The 15,517-nt window shown below is 44.5% G+C and overlaps 2 protein-coding genes across 4 annotated transcripts; one reads left to right on the forward strand and one right to left on the reverse strand.

Moving 5' to 3' along the window:
- Positions 1 to 4,701: 4,701 nt before the first annotated feature.
- On the forward strand, positions 4,702 to 7,610 carry ntmt1 (N-terminal Xaa-Pro-Lys N-methyltransferase 1). 2 transcript variants are annotated; one of them, XM_053854175.1, is made up of 4 exons: positions 4,702 to 4,833; positions 5,542 to 5,701; positions 6,484 to 6,736; positions 7,008 to 7,608. In XM_053854175.1, the coding sequence occupies exons 2-4, from the start codon at positions 5,543 to 5,545 to the stop codon at positions 7,262 to 7,264; spliced, it is 669 nt and encodes a 222-aa protein (XP_053710150.1). In that variant the 5' UTR covers positions 4,702 to 4,833; position 5,542; the 3' UTR covers positions 7,265 to 7,608. The 2 variants fall into 2 exon arrangements, with proteins under 2 accessions (XP_053710150.1, XP_053710151.1); XM_053854176.1 differs by lacking the exon at positions 4,702 to 4,833 and adding an exon at positions 5,082 to 5,194 and having other exon boundaries at positions 7,008 to 7,610.
- ndor1 (NADPH dependent diflavin oxidoreductase 1) lies at positions 7,344 to 15,326 on the reverse strand. Of its 2 annotated transcripts, none has more exons than XM_053854174.1 (15): positions 15,084 to 15,181; positions 14,663 to 14,802; positions 14,399 to 14,476; positions 13,494 to 13,591; positions 13,317 to 13,415; positions 13,042 to 13,143; positions 12,777 to 12,980; positions 12,372 to 12,499; positions 11,276 to 11,487; positions 11,110 to 11,217; positions 9,720 to 9,834; positions 9,216 to 9,362; positions 9,015 to 9,133; positions 8,620 to 8,714; positions 7,344 to 8,416 (listed from the first exon to the last, which is right to left on the reverse strand). In XM_053854174.1, exons 2-15 carry the CDS (start codon positions 14,795 to 14,797, stop codon positions 8,272 to 8,274), a joined length of 1,785 nt encoding a protein of 594 aa, XP_053710149.1. In that variant the 5' UTR covers positions 14,798 to 14,802; positions 15,084 to 15,181; the 3' UTR covers positions 7,344 to 8,271. The 2 variants fall into 2 exon arrangements, with proteins under 2 accessions (XP_053710149.1, XP_053710148.1); XM_053854173.1 differs by lacking the exon at positions 15,084 to 15,181 and adding an exon at positions 15,232 to 15,326 and having other exon boundaries at positions 7,345 to 8,416.
- Between the last annotated feature and the right edge of the window lie 191 nt (positions 15,327 to 15,517).

The following is a 15,517-nucleotide window of genomic DNA, read 5'->3' on the forward strand; positions in this document are numbered from 1 at the left end:
CTTCACATGTGGGGAAAACGCTTTCCTCAATACACTCAGGCTGGTGTAAACACCGGCGGAGTCTGAGTCATTGCAGATACGTTTGTGGTGGGATCCCAGAAATGCATTTACAGCGCCCCCTGTAAATGAAGTTGGAGTTTTATTTACAGCGCTACCGGCAGAAACAGTGTGGAGAATGCAAGTGAAAATAGATGATATTCTCCAAGTAGGGGGCAGAAGTAACCAGGATTTACTTTCTGCAGTGGCGGATGCAGGATGGAATCGTCAGAGGTTCACTCTGCTGAAATATTTATGAGTGGAAGCTCCAATGCAACAGTGCAGCAACAGCAGCAGCAGCAGCAGCAGCGTTAACGGCTTTCCTCACCACTGCTGATCAGAATTCTCCTCTCCACTGGTTACTGGCTGTTTTACATGCTCCATACGTTTGCCTCTCAACCTCTGCTCCTCCCTCTCCTGATTCTTTACTCATGATGGTGTTTACTCGCTCCCTCTACCAGCTGTCACACACACAGATATGTTCTTGTCATACATGACACGGTACTGCCCCGGGGCTGGGTTTGGTAGTGAAGCCACACAAGGGGTTTATTGTTGGGTTATTTTGTTGTGGAAAATAGGAATTTAAAAAAGAAACAATATTGATGTCTGCACTCAAACTCAATAGCTACTTGAAGTGGGAACACCAACCATCACAGATGACAACAACTCCACACATGAGTGGTGACAATTCAAACAATGCAACAACGGCAATGGTTACATTTCAACCCTGGCTGAGGTTCAGGCAAGTGCTCTAGTCAACCAAACTCTGATCTAGTTAATACCCCTCACTCATGTACCCAAATTATCCATGAAAATGAGTTGGTCTTAAATCTTAGGCGCCTGTTTCTCTGGTTAACACACCCTGTCGTCAGATGTTTTCATTGCTGTGAGACTTCAGGATTTCATCACTGCATTTTGCAGATGACGAGGGAGATCTTTGGAGTGTGAACCATGGATGGATGGATTGGCGATGAAATGGAAAGACGGACAGATGGGCGAATAGATAACTGATGAATGGTTGGACTGACAGATGGGTAGACTGGACTGGCTAGTGGGTTGTTAGATCTATGGATAGATATTGGACAGACAGGCAGGCAATTGAATGAATGGATGGATGGATGGATGGATGTTGGATGGATGGATGGATGGATGGTTTCATGGAAGCATGGAGAGATGGCCAGAGGGACCGAGGTAGGGACGGCGTTCAGATGCAATGATGGATACAAGATTGTCTGAACACCCACAGGAGCTTGTTAAATTTAGGTCTCACCATTGTGGAAAAAATAAAAACCAATAGCAACAGAACCTGACTTACATTACACATCTACATTTGATTCATTTTAAAATGACTGTGATGAACACGGAAATAAAAATAACACTCTGGAGGAGTTGACCTCATACAGACGCCACGGAGGAGATGTTCCTACACGACGATCTAAATGTTTCATCAAACCTCCTCCAGCTTTCCATTCTGGGCAAGACAAGCACGGGCTTTTGTTGTAATTCAATTTAATGCAGCTGCCAAAAATATTCCTGAAGACCATGTGACTGGCGGTATGTAAAAGAAGGATCTTCAGAGACACGTCACCTGACTCTGCCGCCTGCAGCTCCACTTCTCCTTGTAAGGCACTTTGAGTTGCCCTACTGTGATCAACATCCGCAGCACAGCAGCATCACTGATGGCCTTGATAGTCTTCAGGAAAGAGGGAGTTTGTTCAGTCGTCCTTCTGAGGACGTTTATCCAGAATCATTCAGTTAGAATTTAGCAATAGCAGGTAAACAAAACAAAGAATCATAATATAAGGTTCTATTATTCAATGATCTTTTTTTCACTCTGCAACTTCACTGTTAAAAACATCTCCTCTACCTATCCGTGGAAACCCTCCTCTAGGTGGTCTTGGGCAGTGCAGAGGTCAACTGAGAAACACACTCTCTTCAGCATGTCGTGCCTCCTCCCAATGAAGGGAGCCGGCGGCTCAACTCTGAGCCTCTCTTGGTTGAGTTTCTCACTTGATCTGTGAGCCAGAGTGGGTGAAAAACAGAGAGCGGGAGAGGTAAACTTAGGAATTGATCTGGTCATTGATGATTTAAACAATCCATGTGCCAATATTGAAAACACCCCATAGCAGCATTGTCATGTAGCCAAGAGCTTTGGAAGTCAAGAACCTGGTAGAGACAACCATAGATGGATGCTTCCTCAATGAATTCATGTTTGCTGTAATATTTTAATGTCTGAAGTCAAGCATTTCAGAGCAAAGAGCACTTTCCTCAGGAGCCTTCTCCCCTCTGCAGTGGCACCCCTCACCTTCCCGGTGGCGTCTGCCGGTGCACCGCCAGAGCTCACATGAATAAACCCATCACAAATGTTCTGCTTCTGTCCGGGGACGTTCACTTGACCCAGAAGACATGAGGATGTTAGGGAAGCTCTCATTCGTCCCTCTACATGAGACTGTAATGTCGCTGAGCAGCTCCTCCAGTAATCGACAGACACATCCACGTGTTAACCTGGCGCAGACCTCAGCCGCTGTGTCAGCTTGAATCCTCAGTGCATTTTCTGCATGACTGCATGATCAACTAGTCTCTCCCTCTGTTCGCTGTGTAACTCAAGTGTTCCTGAAGAGTCTCAGAAGATGCTGATCCTGGGCGAGGGGACAAATGACTGCCTTTCAGTGGGGTTCTGGACGACTCTCTGGAGCCTGTTAGACTCCACACCACCACTGCTGTCTGGCACACACATACTCGACTGGCCGCCTTGCTGCTCCCATTGAACTCATTTGAGTTTTGAACTGTCAATGATATCTCAAATGCTAAAAAAGGCATTTTGTGATCACTTAAATGCAGGAGAATAGCACTTGGTCCAAATCACAGTCGGGATGGGAATGGTGGAGGTCTGCGCTCCTATTCTATGAAACATTCAGACCAGAAATGAACAGACCCTGCGACTCCTCTGGAGGCCTGAAACCATTCTCTAGAGCGCCTCTCACTGGTGACTCACGGTATTGACGCTTGAGTTGGAATTTACGGAACCGCAACCCTCAGCCCGTGTGGCAGCAAACAATCGCGTCACTATCCTTTGAGCAGAAACTACGCCTCGTTGGGTTAATAATTCAGTGTACTTAAAAGAGAACGAACATGAGTAACATTAAATGTCTTGGTGCAGAATCAGGCAGTTGCTGTCAGCATCCAGTTCAGGCTTTCTTGAAATATGCATCGAGAGTTCAACTAGAAACTCTGAACTCTACATCACTTCCCGCTGCCACAGAACCAGGCTCCACATGTAAGGTTTCTTCCACCCCTCTCACCGAGGTTCATGCAGACGAGGTTTTCTGTGTAATTCTGATGAAAGACTGACAGGTGCTGCTAGAAACACAGGCTCACGGCTCAAGATGTACCTCAGTAACGGTAAAGTAGCTTCGGCTCAGGGTGCTCGGTTGTCATGGTAACACACGTGCAACTGCTCCAGAGGTGTGAAATTAATTATTTCTAACTGGGTTTGTCAGCGCACGCTATTGACGGACGCTCCACGTGGAATATTTGGTTGCACTGTGAAACTAGATAACACTTATCATACATCCAGATTCACTGCGACCCACTATGGTCGACATAAATGTTTGGAAGTAGCAAGACCATGGTCTCAGGAACGATCACATTTGAGCAGAAACTGAGGGAGAGAGTTGGTTGAGATGGCTGTGGCGCCTCTGAACTCAAACGTCTCCTCATGAGAAACGTCCTCATGAGCAGCTTTACAGTGCCCCCCAGTGGGCTATCACGATACAGCAGTTCTAGTTTTACGTTTTAAAAAAGGGGTCCCGTCTCATGGTTTCCATCTTTACTCGTCACCAGTCCAAAGTATGAATCTTGGCTGAGCAGACAAAACCACGGAGGTCAGTCGACAGACGGACTAACTAGGTCACAGATCAGAGCGCAATCTGACCACGTCTCGGTTCAGGTTACGGAAGGATATAGAACCTCGCCAACAGCAAAGCGATTCTGACGGAATGTTGCGTATTTTTGCTGTTCCAGTGAATAAACCGATAAAATGCAGGGCTCCATGGGAGTCGCTTCTCTGTTGATCAATTGTGTGAGCTCCAAGAAGAATAGTAAAAGTGCTTAGTCTTAATCTTTAGAGCTTACTATATGGTTGTTTTTTTTTTTTTTTTTTTTAATTAACTGAGTGAAGCAAACCTCAAATTACATTTAAACTGAGAGCGCCACGCGCTGCGCAAAACATTAGAACACGGCTTTATGAAGCATCTTAAACGAATAATAACTGCGCTGTATTGTGACACTGCTTCATGAACGGACAGAATTGTTTAGATTAGGGGAAATAACATGTCCTAGATGTGATAATAACTCAATTTGTCCATTCAAAAGTAAATGTAGGGTTGAGAAAGTAGGTATAAGAATGTTTATATTGTAAAATGCGTTACGTTTAAACAACTCCTTTGGGAATAGTTTGAACATGTATCTAACAAATAAGGAGGACTATAAACTACCTTTTTTTTATCTGTGTCCATCTGTGTAACTTTCAATCTTGCTTCCCTCAGTTTGTCCTATTTACGTTGCTTTACATGACATTTATTTGCTTAGCTCATCTGCCGTCACAAAACGATCAACTGCAATAACGATCGACCACCAACAGAGGACGCCTTCTTTCATTCGCCGGAACCAAATAAGGAAATGACGTAAGGCCCATCGGCGATGTTCCCAAATAGAAACCCGGTGTCTGCGCGACTGTCGGACGTGGTGGGTTTTTAAGTGTGGGGGGCAGAGGAGGCCGGGGAAGACGGAAAACAGGTAGGTTTAAAGAGTTTTGTGGCTGATCTGTAACAGCGATGTGTGCGGCTAACGACTTAGCCGGGTCTGCTACAAGTGTGCAAACACGTGAGTAACTTTGCGGCGTGTGACCAGACCTAGCAGCGACAGTTCTACTGAGGCTGAAGCCTTCATCCACTAAGAATCATCTTGACTGTGACGGAGTGTTTTTAAGCCTTTGACTGTTTGCCTTTAATTTCCCACCCACTTAGAGCTGGCTAATTCAAACTCTCGGTCAAAGTGTAGCCGGTCTTGACTGTGTTACTGATCCAACTGACGAATACATTGTAAACGTGGTCTGCCACACCGTTTAGAGTGGTGGTCACGTGACGACCGCTGACAGGTGGGTGTGCTGTCGCCAAGTCTGACATGTGATCCGACTGATCAACTGTTGTCCGTGGGAATGTGCGCTGGAGCGCGTTGTCTACGTCATCACGCGCCTATACGCGGAGTCGAGGAGCTCCCGAATTGACCTCATCGCAAATATTGACGACTGTCCATGTGGAATAGAAAGTACTTGCGTCATGACGCGTGTGGTGAAGTCAAGTGATGCGAGTGGTTGCTGTAACCGGGCATTTTAATTATATAAAATTCAAAGATTACCACGAGCTTGGCACAGACTGGCTCCAACATGATGCTGAAATGGGTCTTTGACATCATTAAAATCACCTGTTGGCTGTGTTCTGGCAGGATGGGTGACATCGTTGAGAACCAGTCCAGCTTTTACTCCAACGCCGAGGACTACTGGAGAGACGTCCCCCCCACAGTAGACGGCATGCTCGGGGGTTATGGCAGCATCTCCAACATTGACCTCAACGGATCAAAGGCTTTCCTGCAGAAGTTTCTCGGAGTAAGAATCCCACCTGACATTCATGTTCTCACAGGTACAGTGGTACCTCGGTTGTCGAACGTCCCAGAGTTCGAACAAAAGTTTCGTGATTTTTTTTTGCTTTGGATTTCGAACAAAAATCCGGAACTCCAACGCCCCAGTAATAAGCTGGAAAAAACATAATGTGCGCGGACCGATCAGCCGACCCACAACGCGCTTTGTTATTGTGTATAACGCAGTCCTGTTAGCTACATTTACTGACTGTTTTTTCTTCATATTGAGGTGTAAAACCTTTCCTGTCTCCGCACTGGTGTGTCACAGGGGAGGTGCTCGCTCTCCACACCTCCGAGGCTGGAGCGCTCACTCCAGGGTTTGATGTCCTGTTGTGGGCTGGAGCTGGGACAGGGATGAGGCGAGTCTGGGACAGAGCGTGACTTGGTTTATGACTTTGTCACAGCCAAACTGCACAGAAGCGCACATTCAGAGCTGGACACGCACCGGGCACCTCTTCACTTCTGGAGAGATGTCACTCACTCTGCAACCCCTCCCACATGCAGCGGCCACACACACAGACGAACAGCGCACCTGCAGCAGACACTCTACATTCACTCCTACAAAAGCCTATTTTAAGGCTTGGAACGCATTATTTCTTTTTCCATTCATTGTAATGGGAAAAATCGATTCAGATTTCGAACAATTCGCTTCTCGAACGGCTGTCTGGAACGGATTGTGGTCGAGAACTGAGGTACCACTGTATATGAATATGCTCCCAAGTATTGCGTTTTCTGTGTTTGGTCCTGAAGGAGGGGCAGGGGAAGACCACCGCGGGCTGTGCTCTGGACTGTGGCGCAGGCATTGGAAGGATCACCAAGCGTCTGCTGCTGCCACTCTTCAAGACGGTGGATCTGGTGGACGTGACACAAGAGTTCCTAGACAAGGCCAAGACATATTTGGGGGAGGATGGCAAGCGGGTGGGACATTACTTCTGCAGCGGTCTTCAGGACTTCAAACCAGAGAGTGGACGCTATGATGTCATTTGGATCCAGTGGGTCATAGGTGAGTTGTCTTTCTGGTCACTGAAACGTTCGGAGTGGGCTTATTGATTCAATTGTTGGATGGTGAAAACAAGATCTGTTAACCGCGGCTGAAAACTGCAGCCCCAAAGTGCACTGCAACAGTTTAAGCTCTTATGATAGATGAATCCTGTTCTCGCAGGTGTATGTTTTTAGTCCGCCAGATGGTTCCTAATACTTTAATATATTTATTATATAAACATTTTATTTCTACATTTTTTTTTAATTCTCAAAAGTCCTATTTTTCCCATCAGGTCACCTGACAGACGAACACCTAGTGGACTTCCTGCAGCGTTGCCAAAAATCGTTGAGGCCAAATGGACTCATTGTCATCAAAGACAATGTCTCATACGAAGGCGTTGTTCCAGATGAAGTGGACAGTAGCATCTGCCGCGACCTGGAAATAGTCCGAGGTCTGGTGAGCAGAGCTGGTTTACGCATCGTACATGAGGAACAACAGACTAACTTCCCAAAAGAGATTTACCAAGTTCACACACTGGCGCTCAGATAAACGCCAGAGATGTGAAAATCTCTGAGCCCGAGACGCTGTGTGAGAGCTGCACAACCACACAGGGTCAGGTCACATGTGACTTTACACACAAGACTGCGTTCATAGAATATTTATTTATTAACTCACATTGGCCTCTCACACAGAGGCTTGGTTTTTAGACTCCATTAGTATTTTTACTGACTGTAAAATTCAGTGTTTCAGCTAAAAAAAAAAGATGAACAAAGTTGTCAGGAAAAGCAGAAGTCAAAACTGTAAATGTTCTGAGGCAGAGTTTTCTCCAGGCATGACTGAAATCTTTGTAAAAAGTGAACTGAAATAAAATGGTTCTGAACTTCGACCTTTTTTTTGTTTGGCAGTTCTTGTTATTGAGCCGCTACCAGCAGTTTTCTGGTCATAAGATCCCAACAACAGACTTTTTATTACATTGCACAAGACCAGGTCCCTTTTAAAACTCGACTTTAAAAATGAAAGTTGAAAATAGCTGAAAGTCATACTCACTTATGTATATTTTGGCCCATTTTTCTCTTCATCTGTTTGAGTTCTTAAAAGATTTATTTTTTTCTTTTTTTTCCCTTTGGGAGTAGGGAGAGGTTCTGAAGACTAATGCGGAAAATCAGTTTCTCAAGCTAAAAGGCTGTCAAAGCGTTTTTTAGAAGTTGTGATATACAAGTCAATTGTGATTGATGTGTGTAAGATAAAAAAACTATTCATTAACATTAGGAAGTTACGCTTTGTTAAAAGTAGCCTTTCATTTCCTACTACAGCCTTTACCAGCTCTCACAACTATTTATCGTCAGCAGTTGTGTTTGTGCAGTGTTTGAGAGAATGTGCAAACCTCAAACAGAAATGGCACCATATTCATCCCATTCCCTCAAACTGCTCTTGAACCTGTGACTATCTTGCGATGAGGCTGCTGCAGTGTTAAAATAAGTCAGTCTTGAAAGGAATGCAGTCCATATTTCCAAAACCTGGATGTGAGAGGTCACCATCAGGTTGACCTGACCTGATCAGGACCAGGTCTCGGTCTGGAGTCGACCCATCCGCTCCATGTCTTGTAGCACCTGTTTGGCCTCTGCACTGGACATGTGCCCCTCCAGCTGGAACACTTCCTGGAGAGCGTCTCTGACACTAGACGGCATCTCTTTGGCATTTCTGTGAGAGCCAAAGTGAAAGCCATCAGACACACCAACAAGAGATTATTCCGTAAAACTCAGTCCTGAAAGGGCCATATAAGTCAATGAATCAGGTGTCTGATCTGAGGTGAAGACCCCTCTGTAGACCATTCTGTTTTAGACTTTCAACTAGGTCATCACCACAATAACGCTTGTCCAACAAGAGGTCATTATATGACTCACCCAGCAACGTAAAAGACAGCTTCTTTATTTGCAAGAAGATCCCACAGTAGTCGAGCACTCTCCTTCACGCGGTGCTGCACATAAACCTTTTCCTCCTGAAAGACAGATGTATGACTTCCATTGGGACAATGTTAAAAATCTGCAGCAAATCACAGCAGCTGCTCAGTTTAATGTCGTGACTCTGACGGGTAAAAGAGGGATCATGAAACCGTACTGCAGAGTCGCTGAAACAAGGCCACTAGATGGCACTCTTGGTTCAGAAATTATGTCAAGTATCATTCAACTAAAAGCTGAACATTATCCATCAAACAGTGCCATCTAGTGGCCTCATCAAAGCTCAAAACTCACTCATCACTAGTGGTCACCAGGACTAGCAGCAGACGTATGTCACCCACCTGGTCTCTGGAGAAGGCAGTGAAGAGGGTGAGCTGCCCTGCTTTAATCATCGCCTCCCATTCAGACCTGAAGTAGAAGTCTTTGGACTGGGATCGACAGCCGAAGAACAGAACATTGTCTGGGCAACAGGAAGGAGACGTCAAAACTCACAGGAGGAGACAAACCATACATTCAAGTTACATTAAGAAGAGAGTGCTCACTGGTTTTCCCCTCCGCTGTCCTTTCTTGTAGCACCGACCTGAAGGGGGCCACTCCTGTCCCGGGTCCCACCATTATCACAGGCCGGTCCTGCTCAGCAGGAAACCTCAGACTCCCTCTCTTCACCCACAACGGCACATGAACGTCACCTGGAACGCCAGTACCCTCGCATCACTATGAACAACAAGTTAGCTAAAACCACTTCTCTACCGTTCCTCATTGACTCCATAGGAGCAAATGTTTCATATGAAAAGTTCACTCTTATGACTTAAGATACCATTCTAAAAGTATTTTGTGTCTTGATAAGCATGATTGAAAACCACATGCATTCGATCCGGTGTGCGTTTGCTGTCGTTTGGCTGACGTCCACTAGAGGACACACAGTATCCAATGCAATCAATTCAGTCCCCAAAAATTATGCCAATGTTGTTGGCAAATGTGATTACATTTTTTATTTTTAATTTGAAATTAAATGACATTTAAAATTTGTGCTCATACAAACCAACCTGAAGTGGGGTCCAGAGATGCCAGCCAGTTGGAGCAGAGGCCTCTTCTGGGATGAAACATCCTTGTTTTGTAGCGGACCACAGCGACCAGCACCTGGATTCTCTGTGGATGAGCCTGTGGGGGCGAACAAGAGATCTGACAGTAAAATATTATTTGAATGTTTCTGCAAACCGACCGAGCTTTGGCTTTCTACTGCAGCATGAACACAGCCAGGCTGGTGCCTGTTAGGAGCCAGTTTTCCACCCGAAGCTGAGCGGCGCGGTAGTTCTCCACTCGGGTCCCGTGGGGATGACTGGATCAGGATCAGCGTTTAAAGAGACCATTAAGCGAGGATGAGATCGGTTCGTCCACATATACTTGGGGTTACAGTTGGCTGATCATACAATGGTGGCTCACCATTTATCACAGACAGCAGCTGCAGTGTGTGTGTTCAGGGAAGTGCTGAATTGACTTCACACCAATCGATTATGAATAATAGTTTAACTATGTGACAGGTTTATTAAGATCATAATAATGTGAAACGCTGAACTATTGAACTGAGGTCATGTGGCATTGAGCTGTCCAAGTGAGACACGTGGATCGGTAAAAATAACATTTCTCAAATGAAACAAAAACCTCCAGAATCTGTTTTTCCCGCAGCGGAGATGGAGCGGGTCATAAGTCAGCTGATCAGACAGTCCCGTCAGGACAGACACGCAGGTGGATCTAACCAAATCTGAACCGTGTCTTGTGTCAAAAGTACAATTAAAACTACAATCATGAAGTACAGCCACTAACACTCTAATGCCCAGGTGCCGTGCTCTGGTGTCAACAGCCCATGTTGACCACGTCCTGTTGCTCTCAAAGTAAAATGTGTCAACACAGTGTTTTATTCTCAAATCTTCCCAGCTACTTGTCACTTTCACAAGTTGATTTCCTAACTAAACAATCCCCTCCACTCAAACTTGTGTAGCTCAGCAAGAAATAGGATGGTTGTCGTTTTGAAGTGGTGCTGTAGCTGCGACGCTCCACTCTCAATGGAAATTGATTGACTGAAAACAACTCGTTTTTTTAAACTACGCTGTAGCTATGTTGCAGCTGCAGTTATGCTCCCGGTGGAAATTGGGGGTAACTAATAGATGCGTGGACAGGAGCTGAATCTTGTGATTGTGTGGGGCATTTCCCGTCTTCAACTGGTAAATCACTGCACAGAATTTCAATTCAGTTTTACACTTATTTATCATTCCAATTCAACAGAACCAACTCTGTAGATGACATATGATCATTCACACTGCATACTTAGACATAGTTCCACAGCTTGTCAGTGACTCTTCAACTAATCCCTGATGTGGTTTGAGAAATAATCCATAAAACAAAATCCTAACTGTATCACTTGCTGTGTTTCCTCACCTTTAAAGAGGAGGCGATGGAGAAGGAACGAGGTTGGATCTCAGGGAAAAGATCCAGCAGGTAGTCAACTTTAACTTCTGCCGTGGTGTGAGGAAAATCTGCCAACACCTGCAGCATCAAAGGTTCAGCACTCGAGCATCATATGGAGTATTTAAGCTTTGGTCACCTCGAGGGCTGTGCGACGAGGTCGGTTGCAATAGCTGTGTAGCTCCTCCTGACCGGCTGCTGAGCTGAACTCCAGCAGCTTCTCTCGCTCCAACTCATTGGTGGAAATGGTGGATAGCAGCTCAAAGAAGGAACGCCGTGGCACTGCAGCAATGTCCAGAACGCTCTCCACCAGGTGGCGTACAGTGCAGGGCTGAGGAATCCTAGCAGGAACTGATACAGGAACATTCACTCTCTTGCATTCAAAGACATGAATTGCATATTCACATGCAAAATATAAGGTCCAATGTCTTGTGTGGTGTTGCTAACCAACTCCATATACCTGTTTGTTCTAGTCCAAAGAAGATCAGAATTGGGTAAATGAGAGGGACAACTCATGTGGAGAAGTTGGAGGATGGTTGGGACAAGCATAAGCAGAGGAGTGTTGACAACTAGAACATGGCCGGGGTGGTATGACGTAGCACCTTTGAACCATCAGATCAGGCATCTGCATGTTTGTGTTCCCACTAAGAATCACAAACTCTCCTCCTCTCGACCAGTGCCCGAATGCTCTCTGACTGTGGTCTTTATGGTAACGTTTAAACATGCCTTCAAAATAGCGTTCAGATACACCACAAAACTGAATATAAAGTGCAGGAAATTTTTATATCACCATATCCTTGAATCATTGGGAGTCCTGAGCTTGTTTCTCTGCAATGACACAGTCCCATCTGAGAGTAACGGTAGACGGCCGCGATAAATCCAGATTTCAAGTACGACTCCTAATATTGTTTATTAAAAACTATCCGGTCATTTTTCAAAATAAAAGGATTTTCAAAATAAAAGACCCTTCAGACTCAGATAATACGCAAAACAGAAATAATTATTTCTTGTGTGGCCCGGTACCAATTGATCCACGGACCGGTACCGGTGGGTTAAAGGACGTAATAAGGGAGGACGTGAGGAGAATGACTCCAGTTAGGGTAAGATGGAGGAGGCTGACTTGATGTGGCAAACACCTGGTAGGAAATTCCTCCCAAAGCAGTGTATGAGTTTTACAACAGATGCTCAACAACAGTCATAGACTAGTAGTGTTAATAGATGGATTACACACAAACCTGCAGTGTTGCCTGAGGGGGTGAGAGTGAACTTGGCCTCTGGCTCTAATCTCAGCAGCTGACAGAATTGCTCAACGTCTTCAGAAGCGTTGCATGGATACATCATCACCACATCACCTGCAGCAAACCTGCACAATGACACATTCAGTCAGATATAAGTTCAGAAACTGGAGCCGAAACGGACATATGGCATTAAGTGCCCACATTCTTGAATCTCAATTATCAGAACTGAGACTCGATGGCAGATTGGCATGTCAATTTGGTGAGATAAGGGGACACAAAATATGAAATGGTGTAAAAGAGATCTTCATTTAAAAGAGTAGGACACCTCCACAGAAGCATGTCTTTAAACACCAACCTTTAAATATATCATGCTTCCAGTATGTGCATGAAATGTGTACTTACTGGATGTTGGATCCAGTGATGTCAAACTCGATGTGTCTGACATCCTGAAAGTGTGAGTGGTCAGTGACCCTCTTGTTAAAAACCAGTCTGGCAGGAAAAGGATGGAGCTGGGAAGGGACAGTTTCATCTGACTGAATTCTCAGCCTCTCTTCAGACTTTGATGTTGAATCTTCAAGAAAGCTCAGCGTATAAGTCGGTGGAAGCCTGTAACAGAGGAGGGTCAGCTTCAATAAAATTTGAAATCTGATCAGTACAAGATACTCACGGTTCATCATCCCTCAAGGGAATCACATCTGCATAACTTGGGTGGAGTGAAAACAATTTCTCCCAAAATGAAGCGATCCACGGGTCAATCACAGCGTCCGCCCTGAGTGAAAAAGTCATTTAAATATGGCGTGATAAATGCACTGTATTTAAGTGATGACCATTTAGCAGTTTGTTGACGGAAGCATTGAATACTAAAAGAATCATTCAGATGACATTTTTACTAATTTATCCAAGTTCCAATAAAATCTATTGTGATCAATAGATTTTTTTCACCCTAAATCGTGTTGATCGTCGGCGAGTCCAACAGGCAGCAGCACACTGGCTCCCAATTGCAAGAGACGCTTGTGAAGCTTCTTTGCCACAAAATTAAACCTGCACACAAAACATGGAGTCATTTGAAACAGAGCAGACACTTTGAATGCGCACCAAATGCCAGGTCAAATGACTGACTTGGGGTATGAAGAGTCGCCAAGGCCCAAAACAGCACAATCCAGCCGACACAGAGATCCAACAGGTAAAGACTTCCTGAATAGGAACCTCCAGAAGTTCTGGTGACAAAAAAGGAAGCTCAGAAATCTAATGAGGTAAAATACATCAACAGGTGGTATGGTCCAGAGGTCCAGAGGTGGACAAAGTGGGGCCCAGGGGCCACATGTGGCTCTTTGCCAGTATTCATGCGCCTTCATGGGATCGGAGAAAAAAATACAACTACAATGCTAATTCTAAATAAAAGTCATTGTGTTTTTAGAGTTTCAGTTTGGTTTCAGAATTTGATTCTTTTGAAGAAAATATCTTGTAATAAAGTGCCCTTTTTTAATCACATTTATGTATATACATACATATACATATATGTATATAATAGAGCAGCATCATTCACTTTCCCCGAATCTAAATGTAAGTTTCCTTAACGATTCTTCTTCTTTCGTCATTTGGTTTGACGACCCCTAACAGTACTCACAAGAAAAAATGCGGTGTTCCCTGAGCTGGTCACATACATGCATGTAGCATGTAGCAAGAAATAAGGCCTGCAGTTACCATTATTGCTGTGAGAAGCAGCTAAATAATGGGACTTCATACATGTGTACATAAAGACAATGTACACATGTATGAATTTGGTTTGGATTGAATAGAGTTCCTCATAAATCATGATTTATGGATGCCATGAACTGTCTACAAGTATTGCTCAAGAAAAATGGGGGGTGACAAACAACCGTCATAATTTACAACTGGGTGTCAAACAACTAATTTGTTTCATGTCTTCTGGCAGTTTGCACATTTGGAAATGTCATGCCATTTGTCAACAGTGATTATTGGTAGGATTTAAATAAGTACAAAACACTTAACTGCATAGTTACCTTCATATTGTCAGGCGGGTCTCCTTGACCGGTGGTCGAACATACAAACACAACCAAAGACTCTGTGATGAGGTTGGCCTAAAAACAAATGATCAAAAGTCATATCACACTCAGGACGTTCAACCAGTTGCTTTATTTCAAGCCGTGAAAGGTATCAGCTAAAATACCAAGAAAATTATTGGCTGAAGTTAAGAATAGAAACAGCTTTTCAGGTTAACTTCCTCAGTTGGTATTGACCAGGCCGATGGTTGCACCCATACTCACCACATGGTAGTCATCTAAAGGCAATACTTGAACACTGAGGCGTCTCCTCAGCGCCTGCCTGCCGATCCTCTGGGATGTGTCTTGGGCTGTTCCAGTCTGGCTGCCATACAAGACCAGCAAATTTGGGGTTGACATGATGCCTGCATGGGGGCATGAGCATACAGGTTAGTAACTGTAGTTATTGTTAAATGTTTATCACACAGTCACGGGGACATCGTGACTCCGTGATAAAATTCTCTTTTGTCATTTATTGCATTTTAGAACTTGTTTCTGAGTACATCTATATGGAAAACATTTTATATCTGTTCTATTATCTGTCTACAAATCATTTGCAGAACTGAATATAGCACTAAAACGTCGGAATACATTTTTCGTGTATTCAATTGTATATTAAAAAGACTAAGACGAACATAACGTTCACCTGCTGTCAGTTCAGGACTTCAACCTACAAACCATGAAACCATGCTAGTGGCTAACTCATGACTAGCTAGCTAATGTTGAGCCCCATCCGCGTTACAGCGCAAAATTTATGTCGCAACAAGCCCGACTGAAGGTCACACCACACTTACATTGCCCGTCGTTCATAAATTACAAAGCACTTTCATGGAATATAGAAATACTAGCGAGAGCAACCGTGTAACATAAACGCGCATGCGCGTTATTTTCGCCATCTGATTGGACGGGTAGCGTCTACACCAGCGCGTGTTGTAATGTTGCATTCAAAGTCGCTGGAAAATAGGATGCTTCGCCGAGCAAACGTGAGTTGGCATGGTTGCCTTTTAAACGACATTTATTCTCGCTCACGCCTATGTTGACCTCTTAACTCGATGGCACGATCATCAGCAGCCCTGTATT

Source organism: Synchiropus splendidus, chromosome 1, assembly GCF_027744825.2.
Source record: "Synchiropus splendidus isolate RoL2022-P1 chromosome 1, RoL_Sspl_1.0, whole genome shotgun sequence".
In the NCBI taxonomy this organism is placed as follows: Eukaryota; Metazoa; Chordata; class Actinopteri; order Syngnathiformes; family Callionymidae; genus Synchiropus; species Synchiropus splendidus.